At 43.9% G+C, this 14,560-nt stretch overlaps 1 protein-coding gene across 1 annotated transcript in view; it reads right to left on the reverse strand.

Annotated features, from left to right (window-relative positions):
- Positions 1-4,470: 4,470 nt before the first annotated feature.
- USP24 (ubiquitin specific peptidase 24) overlaps positions 4,471-14,560 on the reverse strand; it is a gene marked incomplete at its 5' end in the record, with an annotated part of 122,963 nt that continues 112,873 nt past the window's right edge. The window contains 6 exons of the mRNA XM_025051992.1: positions 4,471-7,279; positions 9,679-9,789; positions 10,141-10,227; positions 10,636-10,711; positions 12,544-12,622; positions 13,797-13,863. Of these exons, the coding sequence (XP_024907760.1) occupies positions 7,217-7,279; positions 9,679-9,789; positions 10,141-10,227; positions 10,636-10,711; positions 12,544-12,622; positions 13,797-13,863 (483 nt within the window). The remainder of the gene's footprint in view (positions 7,280-9,678; positions 9,790-10,140; positions 10,228-10,635; positions 10,712-12,543; positions 12,623-13,796; positions 13,864-14,560) is intronic.

The raw sequence follows: 14,560 nt of genomic DNA on the forward strand, positions 1-14,560 counted from the left end.
CTGCTTGGATGGAGCGTGGGATGCCCTGGAAGAGTTTGGGACAATGGCAGGTAGTGAGCCTGGCTCGAGAGTTCATTCTCCATCGAGCATGTACTGGGGAGCCACTGAAGATTTAGGAGCAAGCGGGTGACAAGCGACAGCTATGAGTTCGGAGCGGCTCTAGGAAGAGCAGGCTGGTGAGGTGTGCAGGATGGATCTTCAGTGGAAAGATGAGCCCAGTCAGGTGGCTGGCACCCTTGTCCAGGGGAGAGGCCGGAACAGGTCCAGTGTGCCACTGGCCATGCTCCTCTCTGGGGTCCCGGCTTGGCCACTGTGTTCTGATCACTCACTCCTTTGGGAACGCCCAGCAGAGGGATATGCCAGTCTGAAGTCATGGGAGCCATAGAACCTCACACCCTATGAAGCACATCCCAAAGAGTTCCATTTCACAGCTAAGGGAACTGCACCCTGGACACGCCAAATGACTTTCCCAAGGCCGCCAGCTAGGATAGCGGGATTCTAGTAACTGAGATCCTGACACGTAGAGCATTTGTCCTGTGCCAGGCGCTGTGCTCTGCTTCACACTCAGTCCTCATTTCATCTTCACAGCCTCCTTGTGAGGAGGGGCTATGACACTTTCTATTTTACATATAGGGAAACTGAGGCTTGGTACAGCTGAGCACCACTCTCTGAGGTCTCATAGCCAGGGGCTGTGTCTGACTCCAAAGCCCAGGGAGGAGGTGCCCAAGTGCCCCAGAGAGATATCAGGTTCACCCTGACCTTCCACCTGGGAGGCTGAGTGGTGAGGTCTGGGGGGTTCAATCTCTTGATCTAGTTTCTCAGGCCTTGGAGCCTGGGTAGAGAGGAAACAGTGTTTTCCCTGAGAAACTAAGGCTCAGAGAGGTTGAGTGACTTTTCAAAAGTCATACAGCAGGCTAGTGGCAGTTATTGAGAACCAGGAGTCCCGTCACTCAGGTTAGTTTCTTACCTTGACTTGTTTCTGGGTTTCCCAGCTCTGGCCTCAGACCCTAAAGAGATGAAGGAGAGACTGAGGGTCCCTCAGTATCCAAGTGTCTGAGCTGGCCTTCCTCTGCCCCAAGCTGCAATTCTCACTGGAAACTTGGCGCCCCTAGGAGGCCTGAGCTGAGGCCAGAGTTCAGCCCAGCCAGTGAGTGGGCCACAAGGCCAGTGTCTATACTTCCTGCTGCCACGCCCTGGGTCTGAAGTGTGCATTCAAGGAGCATGAAGTCCTGGGCCCTGCAGAGGTGATGAGGCACATGGGGGCAAGATAAGCACCAAATGTCTGTCCTGTGCAGCTCTTCTATGTCAGCGTCTGTGTCACCACCACATCCTCATGTATCTGGAGGGTGGTTGCTATCAGCCGCTTTTACAACCATGTAAACAGTGTGTGTGTGTGTGTGTGTGTGTGTGTGTGTGGTGGGGTGGGGGGGCTGGGCCAGTTTTTGCTTTTGTCCAGAGTAGTAAGGTTTGTTCTCTGGGCACCCTTTTTCCTGCGGAGGATATGCATAAATATTGCATAAAGTAATGCACTACACATACATTCCTTGATCGATCTTGACTCCTTGATTAACATATCTGCCAACTCGGACCTCTCTCAGCAGTTGCTCTGTAAGTCTTCTTTCAAAAGCCACAGGGAGATTCTTAAAAGGAAGCCCTGGGGCATCCGTTCTTAAGCAAATTCGGAAGTTTTTACTGTCCCAGTTCTTGAGGACACAAACCGGACAAGCTCTTCTCTCCTGGAGCATCCATTCCAGTGGAGGAGAAGGACAATGAACAAAGAACTAATATTACAGAGGACTTAAAAGATGCTATAGAAAAAAACAAAGCAGGGAAGGAAATGGTGGGTGGGTGGGGGGCACGGCAGGTGGGGGCATTCAGGAGAGGTCTGAGAAGTGGGGAGCATGCCTGGAGGATACCAGGAACAGCCAGGAGGCTGGGTGGGAACTGAGTGAGTGGGAGAATCAGAGAGGAGACAGACCAGGTCAGCTGGGGCCTGAAGGCCACAGTAAGGTCATTGGTTTTTGCTTGAGTGAGCTGGGAGGCACTTGGGGTTCTGAGGCCAGGGTAGAGGTAGGGGTGGGGGTGAAGGTGAGGGTGGGGTGGGAGAAGGGGGTATCTGACCTGAGTCTGAGTGTATTCATTTTGCCTGCTTCACCAGGAAGACTGCAGGGGACACAAGAAGCAAGGAGACCTGCAGTAGACAAGTGAACATCTACCGTGAGTATCCAGGCCTAGGTGGTTGGGGCTCAGGCCAGGGTGGGAGTGTGGAGGATACTGGAACTTGAAGGAACAGCCCACAGATCTGGTGGGCTGGACGTAGGTGGGAGGAGTGGGGGGTGGGTCCAAGGTTTTTGCTTCGCTCCTGGACACATGGTGTTGTACTGACTGGGTTGGGAAGGCTGTGGAAGGTGTGGGTGTTGGGGAAGATGGGGAGTTCAGGATTAGTATGGTCATGTGCTGTGTACTATGTGTGCTTTCTTCAGTCTCTGGGCCCTGGCAGGGCACTGAGGCCTGCAAGGAGGGATGGACACTGACCCGCTGTGGGACTCTCCTCGCGTCCTCTCACATTCTGGGGGCCCACACAGTGGACAACACGTGTGTGGTAAGGAGCAGGAGCTGGGACATTGGTGCGGGAGGCAGGATCAGTGAGGAGGCCATAGCAGCCACATCTATCTGCTGCCGAAGTCGGCTTTCAGGGAAGCAGGACACCCAGGAGCTCCAGTGACAGCGCCCCCAAGGACCTATGCATGGAGAAAGGACTGGGGCCTGGATGCTTCGCAATGGTTCCTCCTTACCCGTTCCTCACCCCGCCTCAGCCTGGGCTCCAGGAGGCAGAAGAAATGTCTACCTTTCTGCAGCTGTGGTGCTGGCACTCTGGCAAAAGGGCAGGCTCCCTGCCTGAGATAACCTGATCTCAGCCTGGATCATTCCCTCCCAGACCTGAGCTGAACGGGAGGCTGAGTGTGGGAAAGGCACTGGACCCATTCACTGTGACTTTTGTGGGGGAGGCCCTCTGACAAATGGAGGGGCAGCTCCTTCCTTGAGCTCTCCCCACCCCCACCCAAGCAAACAAACATGCGTTTATCTTTTTGGTCTGTTTATAAATAGCTCCCTCTGTTGCTTTTTTATAGCAAGAAGCTTTCCTAGACCTCTGTTTTGCTTTTGTAACTTGAAGATATTTATTCACGGTTTTGTTGCATTTTTATTATATGACTTTTTAAAATAAAAACAACTTTGTCATGACGCTTACTTCAATCTGTCTAGAATAATGCCTTGCTTATGCTAGTAACTTGATAAAAGTCTGTGGAACGGTTGAGCAAATCAAGTATTTGAGGAGTACTAACTAGTATTTTCAGGGCAAGTACTTGATGAGTACTAGACTTGTCCTAGGATAAGATCTTCCAGTAGCTTCCCTGAGTCTCCCAAGCTGTTAGGGTTCCCTCTCCTTAGTAACATGTGCCTGACGGCATTCTAGATGCTCTGTCATCCGTGTCCAGCACTGAGCCCTGAGTTCCTGTGTCCTTTTCATTCTCTTCCCAGTATCTGGCGCAGGGCCTGGCGGTGTCTATGGATAAGTTAGTTGTACGAGTGCCCGATGCTTCTATAATGAATTGTACTACGCCCATGACCACCTTTAATGATTTGAAATTAAGAACAGTATCAGTTTGCAAAGTATAATTATCTCATTCAATGTGGGACCTTCCAGCCCCCCACTCTGATGGTGGTGAGTGTAGCTGTCTTAAGCAAGGCCTTTCTCTAAACAGTTCATATCATAAATAGGAGAACGAGCCTGCAAAGGCAAAAATCCTCCCAAACTCTGACTATTTAGTGTCACAGAAAACATTTAAGAGCTGCCAGTTGCTAATGGCCCAATGCTAGAAAAAAGAACTGTATATCTATGGCACTGGTACCTCTGCCTGCTATGCAGTGTGAGACTCCCCGAGTGTCAGTTCCTTGGCTAGCCACACCCAGTTGGTTCTTGCTGATGGTCACAAGGAGTGGGGGAGGGCCTAGTATGGGCCAAAGAGCAAGATCTGTAGCAGCAAACATCCCATGAAAGGGAAACCATGTGTGTAAACAAGGAATAGTAGGAGTGAGACAGAGACTCGTGGGGTGCAGCAAGAAACCCAGCTTGACTGGGGACATGATTTCTGCTGGGGACCACTTAGGAGACCTGACCTGAAAGCTATGAGAGAGATGTGTGTTGGCCATCAGTTTGAGTTCGGCCTCTTTAACCAAGCTTTGAGAAGGAATCCTGAAATGGTCGGGCTATCCAGAGGGAAGAATAGCAAAAGGCTTAGAGGACCCATTGCCCCCTAAGGGTGGACCTTGGTCACACCACCAGTATAAAGTACTAAAGGAATCACAGTACCATTTCAAACCAGGCCATAGTCCCTTGATGCCCCTGTGCCCCACCCCCACCCCCACCCTTTTCTGTTACATGCAGAAAAATGTGAGACTCCAACTCTCTATTTTTGAAAAATTTATTTTATACCCTCAGAAGCTAAGAACTCGGCCACTCATGAACTAATTTAGAATTAAGATTCTTCCCTAGTTTATCTACTTCCTTTTGAAATTTTATAAACAAGATTTTGTACACAAGAGGTAGCAGAGGAAAATTCCAGCCTGCTTGTTCCAAGCTCAGAAGGGAACTGCACACACGTCGATGTTAGCTGGGAGGGCGGGGCAAGACAGGGTAAGTCTGATGACACGGTGCTCTAGGTCCTACGATTCTTCCTAGTTGTCAGTGACCGTGTAAGAACTCCGGAAGTCGTGGGCACGATGCCTGCCGATAACTCCAGAAGACATGGGCATGACACCCGTTGGGATGCTCATCTGTTTTCTTTCCCAGAACGCCTCTGATGCGCAGATTTGGCATCTACGGTAGGCCTCGCAAAGGGAGCTTCTTGAAAACACACAGCATTGAGTTGGTTGTGCAATTCCTACTCGATTTGTAGACCATTTTGAAAGATTTATAAAAACATCTTCATCCAAAAAACTGGCAGTAAAAACGACAACTCTTCCCAGGTAAGCCTGTCACAATTGTCACTTTGTTGTACTACATTAAAAAAAGGTCATCAGCAGGTTCATAGACTGCAGCCATTGGAAATCAAGTGGTTACTGGCAAAGTGAGAGGGATGTCACTGCAGCAACAATGTAAGCAAAATTAACCAGAGCGTGTAACACACAATAGTGACAGTGATCCGGATGGAGCTGTACAGTGAGGACAGCAGGTGCTGGGGTGTGGAAGGCGTTGTTTCCATAGGAAATAAGGGGCTAGAAGTGGCAATTTCACTCCTGAATTTGGGCTCCTGAGTGCAGTTGCCAGCGATGATATCCCAACACATCTCATCACCGGCATTTCAATGTCATGTCCCACACAATCTTTTTGTGAGGATGGTGGTGGAGAGAAGGGTGAGGGCGGGGTAGAGATAAACAGTAGGAGTATTCACATACTCAAAATCAATTTTAAAACATCACATTCAAAATTGCAAGAACATCAGAACCATATAAAATTTGCCAACTGCCTCTGATCATTTCTGAGGGCATAGTCCTGCTCTTAAATACTGCGCCCCCGCCGCCCCCCGCCCCCATCTACTCAGTGTCTGACAAAAGCCAGCACAGCCTGCAGGAAGTCAGCATGGTGACACACTGAAGCCTAGCCGCACAGTAACTTCCACTTTCAACAGTGAAATGACTGGGTTGTTGAAAGTGCACCACAATGAAGAGCTGACTGTGCTGTCAAGTGTCCACATTATGCAGAAGCCACCAAAAAGGCACTTGGGGCTGGCTGCACCTCTTTGACTTGGCAAATCCGACAGTAGCAACCTGGCACTTCCTAAGGCTCCCCTAGTTCTGTGCATGGTGAGTTGAAAATAAAGTACAAATGTAACTAAAGGCAAAACAGGGCTGAAAACTGTGTAGCAACTTAAAATACAAAATGTACAAAATACATAAAATATGTTGGCATATCCCTTACTCTTCCTGAAAAAAAGGGGAGCTGGTATCTAACCTGAAATGAGTGAATGGTGTTATACTGACTTGAGACTTACAACAATATGAATGGTTGTTCACTTGCTTTCGAGTTATTTCTGGGAAAACAAATCCTGTCTCTATCTTTTCAGTGTTAATTACTCATGTTGAGAAGAAACAAAGTCTCACATTCCTTGTCTGTAATACTAGAAACTCACAATGCAGTGTCTCCCAACTCAAATATTTAACTTCATATACAACCAGTACCAAAGGTTTCAGTAATTACGTTTTAAGCAAAAGCAAATGATTGCAGATCACATGATTTAAGACTACAGTTTATTCAATATGTCTCCAAGCATTAAAAAGATGATTTTATGAAGTCAAACTCAATAAAATTACATCTTAAAGTGCTTTTTATTTTGCTGTTTTTAAAATTTGTTTTGGAAACAACTCTTAACTTCTTTAGTGAATGATGTTAAAGAATGCACCCTGTACTTCTGGAGAACATGATATATATATATTTTTTATTGCTCTTTTCAATCTCAGTTAGATCAGAAAAAAATATCTTAAAGAGCTTAATAATTCCCCTATTTTTGATCTTGGTAACACTTCATCAAGATCCGAGTTTATGCCCAGGGCTCTCATCCAGACCCATCTGGAATTCTGTACAAATAAGGAGACATATTAAATACAAAGGTCTGTGTAAACTGAATTCTTTACTATTTTACAATGAAAACGAATTTTATCACATATCTTTACATCATTTTAAATTGGATATCCCTAATCAATGTTACTGCAAGATTAAAAATTTGCCCCCACATATCTAAAGGCAGCTTGCTTTTTTTTTTTTTTTTTTAAATATAAAAACCAAAGGAATTTCTTTTGTAGCATCATAGAGAAAGCAATAGCTTTACCCTCACTCACTCTTGTATGTTCAGGTAACAAAAAAGTCTGCCACCGGCTTGATTTCATAAAATCTCCAGAGAAATGTGAATCCACATATGGATCAGGCCCTGAGACTCTGATCCACAAACCAGAGTTCTCCCACTGCCAACAGCTTCCAAACCTTCTGGCCAAAGAGTGCTTCTTTCGAAAACGCACATGTCTCCAGAGCCAAGGCAGGCTCTCCCAGTTCAACCTTCAGGCTCTTGTAAGGGTTCAAGGATGAAATTCTGATTTCAGATAGGTGCTGAGCATCTAGTAGCTGTGACTTGACTCCTCATCCTGTGCTGGGCACATTCCTCTAGGGATCAACGTCGTCAAGGTCACTTCTTAACTCGCCGATCATCATGGGCGATTCTGAACCCTTTGAGAAAGGAAAGGAAGTTATCGTATATAGTAAAGTTAGAGAAAAACGTTTTTCTATGCCAACTGACTTATTTGTATTCTGTAGTTTAAATATGACCTCATTTAACAACTTAATGTTTACCGAAGGGTAATAAAATATAACAACTCGTATTTAATTACTAATTATGCAAAACTTTGATTTCTGTGTTCCCACAAAGTCACAGCGTTATCGTGCAACCAGGCAGCTCTTAGAACTCTGGGGAGCAATGTGATAAAGTGGAGAGAGGCACTGGCTGTCCCGACGTCTGCTGTGTAGGAAACTGTACCACACAGCCAAAGATGGCTCTGGGTCATTCCTGAGTCTGAATTCTGCCTCTGTCACCAACTGTGTGGCCTTTGTTTTATATCAAAGTTTTGAATGCCTACCATGTGTCTTGGGGCTGATCTAGCTAGGGTGGCAGTGGGGAGGGAAAATCTCTGCCAAGTGACACTGAGTGGGAGTGAGATGGGGCTGAGTGGGATGGGCCTGAGGTGGAAGGAACGACGTATATTTGATAAACTAAAGGCCACTGTATCCAGAACTCAGAAAATGAGGGAGGAAAAGGTATGTGGGGCCCAATCAAGCAGGACTACATTGAGGATTCTGGCCTTTACTCTTAACAGTAATGGCAAACCATTGAAAGATTTAAGCAAACAGAGGGAGATTCTTACAGACACCCAGAGACAAAGGTGCTTATGATAATGGAACAGATAGATGAATGAGAGATGCTTAAAAGGTCGATCTGACAGGATCCGTGAAACTGACTGCAACGTATGTGGAAGCTCTCCAGGATGACACCCTGTACACAAGGGTGATATTTGTGAGAAAAGGAACACTGAGGGAAAATTAGCCTGGGGTGGGGTGGGGCTGGGCAAGCTAGGTGTGAGGTGTCTTTGAGACATATCAGGTGGAGACATCAGGAAGACAGCTGTATGTTCATGTATGGCACTCTGAAGAATCAAGGCCAGGCTGTGGGCAAGAGGACACAGGATAGAGACTGAGGAACATTTACTGGTGGCCCAGTTAAGAGGCTTAACTGATGGATAGACTGAGAAAGCACTGACAGAGGGGTGGAAGGAGAACTATGAGACCAAGGTGTCATGAAAGCCCTAGGAACACAGTGTTTCAAAAAGGAAGGAGTGGCCAGTAGTGTCAGATGCTGCTGAGTGGTCAACTCAGATGAGGACTGAAAATGTAGGCTGCTTGTCACCCCAGCTGCTGAGATGGAGAGGAGGGAAGGAGGGGTCAGCCTGGAAGAAGATGAAGAATGAGTGAGAGAGAAGAAACTGAAGATAGTTAAGTTCTGACAATTCTTTGGAGAAGTTAGGTTATGAAGAAGAGGAAACAGGGCAGAGATAAGAGGGAAGAAAACAGTGTTTTTAAAAGATGGATGAGAACTGAGTATGTTGAAACACTCCTGAGAGGAATCTGTAGAGAGGGAGAAGTTTAAGATCCAAAGAGAGGGAGAGATAAAAAGATAGAATGTAGGGTTTCTGACAAGATGGTGGAGGGGTATGGGGGGCGGGCTCCCTGTAACAGGAGAAATGAGGTCAGGGGGCTCGCAGGGGCTGTAAGCCTGGGAGCCAGCAGGTGCTGGAGCTCTTGTCTGATAGCTTTTATTTTCTCTGCAAATAACGCAGGTGAGCCTCAGTTCCTCTTCTGTAAAATCGGGGTAAGAATGATTTCACAGGTTATAAGGATTTAAAAGATTAAAAAAAAAAAAGGCACATACAACATCAACCAGATTCATTTAATGAGGCCTCTACCATGCACTGTGACAGAGCTACAGAGAAGGCCGCCCTTACAGAGGTTACAGACTAGAGAGAAGACACACACACACCATTACATTTGCATCTGCTTCATTATTTTGTACATAGTAGGTGTTCAATAATTATTTCATTCCCTTTTCTACTATAGTGATTAGTATTGAAAATGTTCCCTTTTTTTTACAGGTAAGCATAAAACTATTTTTTGACTCCCTTGACAAGTAGGTAGGTTTCAATGGCATGAGGTCCTCCTTCCTTTCAAGGGTCCAGGTTTCCAGGAAGGATAGTGAAAGCAAAAGCTGGAGAGAGTGATTTTTCATAACCCGGCTGAATGAAATGAATGCGCTGGAATGAATACAGCTATAGCCTGGCTTTGTCAGGACTATAGGTTGGTTAGAACAGCCAGCCACAGACTGAGGTCAAAGCCTTGTATGAATTTTACACTGCAGCACTGTTCCACTTTGTAAGCATATTGTTCGTGAGACCTGAACAGAGATCACACTGGAGGGCGGAGCTGGTGTCTCCTTTTTTTCCTTGATTATGAAAATTCTTTTTGGAACACTTCAGAGCAAGCGCTGTCCTTTCATACAGGGATATGCCCTACAGTTATACCTGTTGTAAATGCCTCTCGCCATTCTCATTTGCAGGACTGCTCTCCGATCCATTACTGCTTCCTGATTGCTCTTTTTCATTCAGCAAAGCTGTGGCATATGCTAGAGTATCCTGTGAGAGATTTAAACACGAGAAGAAAAAGTTAGGGAGTGGCAGTGGCGGCAGCACTGCCAAGAAAGACTACCCTTTACCTGATCTTTGGAGGCACCAGGAGCCTCCCTGAACCTCTATGGCATGTGGGGGCCAGACCAACCAACCCGCACTGCTTTTCTTCTAGGCAAATAAACAATTTGCAAACTGTACACCAACTTGTTGTCTTTTCATAGAAATTCAACTGCTTCTTCTGTTCTTTCTCATTTTCAACCTATACCTCTCTTCTCAGAGGCTGCAGTTTCCAAAAAGTGTGCTAAAAATCCTACCTAAGGGATTCCAAGCCACAAGAAACCAAAAGACAACGCTCACCTGAGCTGAAATTGTCCGCTGAAAGGTTTTTCCAGTTGATGTTTCATTAGAGACGTTACTCTGTGGTGTCCAATAATGTTCTGACATCTAAGATGGAAGGTCAAAAACGCCATCAGGGATGACAAATAAGCCCACAAGTCCACTATTTCTACCATTAGGTAGTAGAGTATAAAAGCATCTAAACCAGCACATAAATCTACCCAGACCTTCTATTACATTGGGAGATTCTTTCCTCGAATATTTCACTTCCACTCCTGGCAGCTCATTAAATGCTACTTCTTATATATAACCATCCCTAACATTTTCACCTATAAAGTTAAGACATACGTATTAAGGAATGAACTTAATGCATAAAGTATCAACTGTACCAAAAAAAGCCTGAAGTCTGAAAATACTTTGAGGCCGGTCTCAAATTAAGTTTAAGAGATCTCTCCTAATAAGACATGCTGCGATTGATTTCTACGTTATAGCCGGAAAAGTTCAAAATGCAATCACCTTCTTCTGAAGCCACTGTACAGCCCAACTCCAGTGGTGGGAATTCTCCTTGAAGTATTCTTTAGCAGCAGGACACCTGGCGATTGGAGATTTTAATTAACCAAATGCTTTCTTTGAAAATATACTTGTTTAATCTATAGCACTTATTTATATATTTTGAAACATAAATGCTGCTTTCATTAAATTTCAGTTGTCTTGATATTGAATTTTTGCTTTTTTTTTGTTTAGGTACATTCACACGTTTAAACTTCAAAAGGCAGTAAAAGGTAAATACATAATGAAAAGTCTCTTATCTATCTAACTCATCCATTTAATTTATGTAAAATTCAAAGCAGAAAAATCGAAAATCAACAAGCCCAACAAATTGTACATTTAATAAATGATCTCTTGATAGAATCAAACTAGTTTAATTTTTGTGATTTGAGTAAGAATGATATTATTTTTAAACATGGTCTCAGAGCCCCTCTTTCTTTCCATTTCTTTTTGCTCATCGGAAAGCTATCCTTCATATTTGAAGATGGTGATATTGCCACTAGTGTGTGTATAAAACGGATGTGTGAGGGATATGGAAGTACACATAAAAACACTGAGATCTGAACTGTGTGTGTGCTGCCATCAGACATACTATGTGGCCCCAATACTACTTGGAAATGCCACTCTTAGGCAGTACTTATGATAACATGTGCCAATATCAAGCCTAATTAATGAACCACAATTGTAGCAGGATGATCTCCATCTGTGTCCACAAGGCTATGTCATCTGGAAAACGTATGTTCATGCATTATTTCAGCAGGGTTCTCATTTATATCTGCTTGGATATTCAAAAACAGATTAAGCCCAACAGATTTCTCATTCTTATTTTGGTACAAGTCCGAGGATGGCAATACTCATGCCTAATAATCAGCAAATATCTGGAGAAGAATAAAGTAAGCTATAAAGAAGGCAAGACTCAGAGATGGCAGTGTAGTCTGCTCAGTATCTTGGGTTATCATGTGGGCACTCTGATCTTTTGTCTGTCCATGTACTAAGTAGGGGCATTAAAGAAGCAAACCACTAAGGTTCCTTCTAACATTGAGAATCTTTGCTTTCCAAGTGACTATCAAGAGAAGAATAGATAAGTAAAATATGGTATATCCATACAGGATAAACCTCTACTTGAAGTCAATCAGCCTATGCTGTCACTTATAACGATGATCTCCAATGTTTTTGGCACCAGGAACCAGTGCTCCTATGAGAATCTAATGCCTAATGATCTGAGGTGGAGCTGAGGCGGTGATGCTGGTGCTGGGAAGTGGCTGCAAATGTAGATAAAGCTTCGGTTGCTGGCCCACCGTTCACTTCTTGCTGTGTAGATCGGTTCCTAACAGGCCATGGACCGGTACCAGGGTCCTGATTAGACCTGTGATATGGGACGTTATATAGCAGTACCTAACCTCATAAAGCTATTGCTCAGATTAATGAGAATACAGACAAAGTACTCAGCACAGTGCCTAGGTTCATAAAGTAGCTGTAACATGATTTTGTCTCTTGAGCGACTATTCTGAAAGCGGGGACCTAGAACCTGACAGAGTTGGCAGTTTAGTTACATTAATGAAAGGTATCTTGAGCGAAGGTTCATGAACTCCTGCTGTTAAGGTCCCCAAATCTGCCTTGATTCCTGTCCTTCCTGCATAAAGCCTGGTGGTTTAGCCTGTTTTCTTGGATTCCCTAAGATCTGCTACTCTTTGAATACTTCCACTTCACATCTCTTTGAGATCATGTGAATAGGCTTCTATATCATCCAAGCAAGCATGCCCTAACTGAGTCAGACTCTCTAGGTACTAAAACAAGGCAGGTATTTTTTCTGGTCATATTTGACTTGTAACCAAAAAACACCATTTCCTCCCTGCATTTTGAGTCAATACTTACTTTTGAGCAAGAGTTACAAGAAATTTGACACACTGGTAGCAGCGGCTGCTGTCCACATGATTACTGTGGTGCATCAGAGCTGAAGGGAGAGAAGAAATTTTAATAATAAAGCATTACACTTAAAGTGGGTCTAAGTAATAACAGCTCTCTTGCTCTGCAAATTTACAACAAACTACTTCGATAAGAAGACAAGGAACTTAATTAAAGCATGGTGGTGCTGACTCTACACGATCCCCCAGATTCTAACAGGTAGAAACACACGTGGTGATGAAGTGTGACTTTTAGGAGAACTGAAAAGAACTAAAATTTATACTGGCTGATAATTCATTCAGAGACCTCCAAATTTTTCCATCTACCGTGCCAGTGACAGAACAGATATAACACTTTTAGTTTGGTAAATGGAAATTTATGCTATTAGCTCAGTTCAACAAATATTTCCTGTTCTGGGCTTTGAGGATTTAAAGGTAAATAATGCCTGGCCCTTGCTCTTGAGAAATGTATAATCTATGAGTTCCAGAGAGACTGGGTGCTGCTCTGAGGATAGTACACTGTTCTAAGGGGGCAGCCCAGAATGTTGTAGCTACAGAACTTTTTAGCTTAAACATCTTTTCTGCAATAAAAGGAGGTCCTAAATCTTCTCTTAATATATAGCAAAATCTAAAATGACTCAGATTAAGTGGAAATACAGGTAGAATGTGGGAGCTGGATGAGAGTATTTTTAACTAAACTTTTTCTAAGAAATTGCTCACTGAAACCACTTTAGCCTTCTGAAAAAGAAAGCTCTGCCAAAAACCTATTATGTGTAGACAATAGAAATTTGGATGTGTTTATACCACAGGCAAAAAAAAAAAAAATCACATTTCATGAGCTTGACGGTATCATGAGTCTGAGGTTTTAGTTTTTTCCTCCCCAGTGGCTACATGAGCGAGAATGAGAGATTTCTCATGTTGGAAAGTGGCCTTTAGCTTGTTGAAAAAAATCATAGCACCTCGAATCTTATCTGACCCAGTAAAGGGACCACAAGCTGTACTGTACTGACTAAAAGTAGGAGAGTATCCAGGGCAATTCGGTCCTCATGTTTTAATTCTCATGACTAGAATGAGGGAGCCCGATGGCCCTCACCAGGCTTCTGCCGGACTGCTCACTAACCTATGCCAGGGAATGGGGGCAGACCTGTTGGGGAGGACTGGGTAAAACGACAGGTATCTGCACATTCGCTACAGATGTTTCCTAACAAGGCCGGGCATACTTGCCTAGTAATCCATTTTCTGTCTCAAACACAAATTTGACTCTCTCTACTTGTATGGGATCCTCAATGACCTGTGAGAGGAAGGAAACAAAGGTTAGTAAATGAAAAGAAAGAACTTATGTTATAGCCACTGGTACTTTTTTTTTTTTTTTAGTAATTCAAGAGATTAATTTAGTTTATAACTTAACAAAACCTAATACAAATAAATATAATGCCACTGTCATATAGCTCAACAATATCTTAAATTTTAAACTAAAAAAGAAAAACTACTAAGTAATATCTGAAGAGCCATTCATTTCCTTTTGATGTGTTCTTACTCACAACACCTACAGTTCTCTGTGGATTATAAAGACATATATTTCATGATCCCAAGGATAAGAGGTCTAACTTGTTTACCAAAAAGGTGTAAAAGTTTTGCTATAATACAGGCTCTACATGTTGATGTGGAGGTTTATGCCATGCCACATAAAGCTGGATTTGTGCCTTACTCTCAATATATTTCTAGTGCCTGGCACCCAACTGTGCCCAGTGCAGTAAATCAGACGGTCTGTTGAGCAGGTGAACAATACGCAGTCCAGCTCCTGAGGAACAACAACCTTCCAAAGTCTGTAAAATCACTACGACCAAAGGAGGTAAGGGACTGGAAAGCTAGGCTTTTAATAAATGGCATCAATGGTATATTTCCTTATTCAAAAGTATTTATTAAAAGCCTACCCTTTTCCCAGGGGCCTGAGTGACCTCAAAAAAAAAAAAAAAAAAAAAAAAAAC

This window comes from Pteropus alecto, unplaced genomic scaffold (assembly GCF_000325575.1).
Source record: "Pteropus alecto unplaced genomic scaffold, ASM32557v1 scaffold25, whole genome shotgun sequence".
Taxonomy (NCBI): Eukaryota; Metazoa; Chordata; class Mammalia; order Chiroptera; family Pteropodidae; genus Pteropus; species Pteropus alecto.